General features: G+C 36.7%; 1 protein-coding gene across 1 annotated transcript; it reads right to left on the reverse strand.

The window, feature by feature from the left end:
* Window positions 1–337: 337 nt before the first annotated feature.
* LOC106303584 (nuclear transport factor 2) lies at window positions 338–1,270 on the reverse strand. The gene is made up of 2 exons (XM_013739859.1): window positions 858–1,270; window positions 338–675 (listed from the first exon to the last, which is right to left on the reverse strand). Exons 1-2 carry the CDS (start codon window positions 1,152–1,154, stop codon window positions 601–603), a joined length of 372 nt encoding a protein of 123 aa, XP_013595313.1. The 5' UTR covers window positions 1,155–1,270; the 3' UTR covers window positions 338–600.
* Between the last annotated feature and the right edge of the window lie 434 nt (window positions 1,271–1,704).

Raw genomic sequence — 1,704 nt, forward strand, 5'->3', positions numbered from 1 at the left:
TATACATGTTACCATTCATACTATTTTCTGAACCACTTATTTTACACAAAGCGCAGTAGTTCCGCAGCATGTGTTTCTCTCATACAAACCGCAATAGTTCCGCAGCATGTGTTTCTCTTATATAAACCGCAGCTAAACCGTACCGCAGTATCCAATCCGCTTGTCCTGCACCGCTCAATCCGCTGTTAACATTCGGAGCCTCAGTCAAAAATGTTAGCAAGCTACAACTCAAATAAGAACATCATCATATGAATTTTTAGACATATACTGTTAACTGAAACTGCCTTGGTAGCCACCGTACAATAATTAGTCTAGAGTTGGGAGTTAATCTTAAGAGTTTAGACACATGGAAAGCCTTTGAATAAGACAAAACACACAAGGCTCTTTGATAAGCCAAGCTTGGGACACAAGTGACATTGGAAGCCATTTCAAATTATCTGATCAAGTCAATAGATTGTAAATGACAAATGAGCAAACAATCCAAATCAAATACAAGAGACAAATCATATATGAATAAAGAAAAAAGAAAGAAAGACAAGCGGGAAATGATAAAAGGATTGCTCAAATAGTAGTATAGGAATGCAAGAATCTGATGGGTGTTCAGGAGTAGTTGAGCCTGAAAATATCATTGAACACGTAAAAGCTTCCTTGTGGTGTCGGCATCAAGTGAAACATCTGGAAGCACACAAAAGTCAAACATGGTTTGTACTTGTGTCAGAACAAGATCAAAAATACCCAAACAAAAGTAACAATAGCCATGAACGAATGTTCGATACAAGCCAGATCTATCAGCCAAATCAAAACCCTAACGATCTTATTGTTCCAAATTAATCAATAGAGAGTCAAGAAGGATAGACCTGGCTGAACTTGAGGGCGTGCTCCTCGCCGGCGAGCTGGAGGTTACCGGAGACGAAAACGAGCATACCGGAGGCGGGACCAGAAGGCTGGCAATCGACAGTGGAGATATTGTGCTTGCACTGCTGGAAGGGGAGAGATGTGAGCTTGGCGACGATGCTCTGGACTCCTTGGATCTTCTGACCCTCGAAAGTGAGCATGGAAGCCTCCTGGTAGAGACCCGCTAGACCGGCACGGTTAGTGTCGAAGGTTGAGTAGTAGTGTTCGACGAAGGCCTTCGCCACTGCATCGGGATCCATCTGCGCCGCTAGAGAGAGAAAGAGAGAGAGAGAGAGAGGTAGACGACGAGGAATGAAGCGAGTAATTAGAAAGGGGTTTTATATTCAGATGGAGAGATCTGACCTGTTAAAACTTTGCGTCGCAATAACGCTACTATTATTTCTTTATTTATTTTTCTATTTAATTTTCTTGTCAAATCACGAAAATCATATTAGTGCGAATAATATTATAATATATTTTTATTTTATAGATTTTACACTTTTTTGAAACTAGACATAAAAATACTCATAAGCCGAAAAAAAAAACATACTCATAAATTTTTAGTTATGTTAAAATGGATAAAAAATTTACAAAAAGTTTGATACTATTTTTTAAAAATTTATCCGTAAATGATAATCATTTCTATAAATATCATAAGTTTGTGATAAAAAATTAAATTAATACTTTTAAATAATTTATAAATGTTTATAAACACAATCTCACCTCTTAACTATAAAATCCTAAACAGTAATAAATTTTAAAAGAGAAATTTTATGTTTACCATTTTCGTGCTACTAATTTTCATATTTA

The sequence above is a fragment of the Brassica oleracea genome, chromosome C7, assembly GCF_000695525.1.
Source record: "Brassica oleracea var. oleracea cultivar TO1000 chromosome C7, BOL, whole genome shotgun sequence".
In the NCBI taxonomy this organism is placed as follows: Eukaryota; Viridiplantae; Streptophyta; class Magnoliopsida; order Brassicales; family Brassicaceae; genus Brassica; species Brassica oleracea.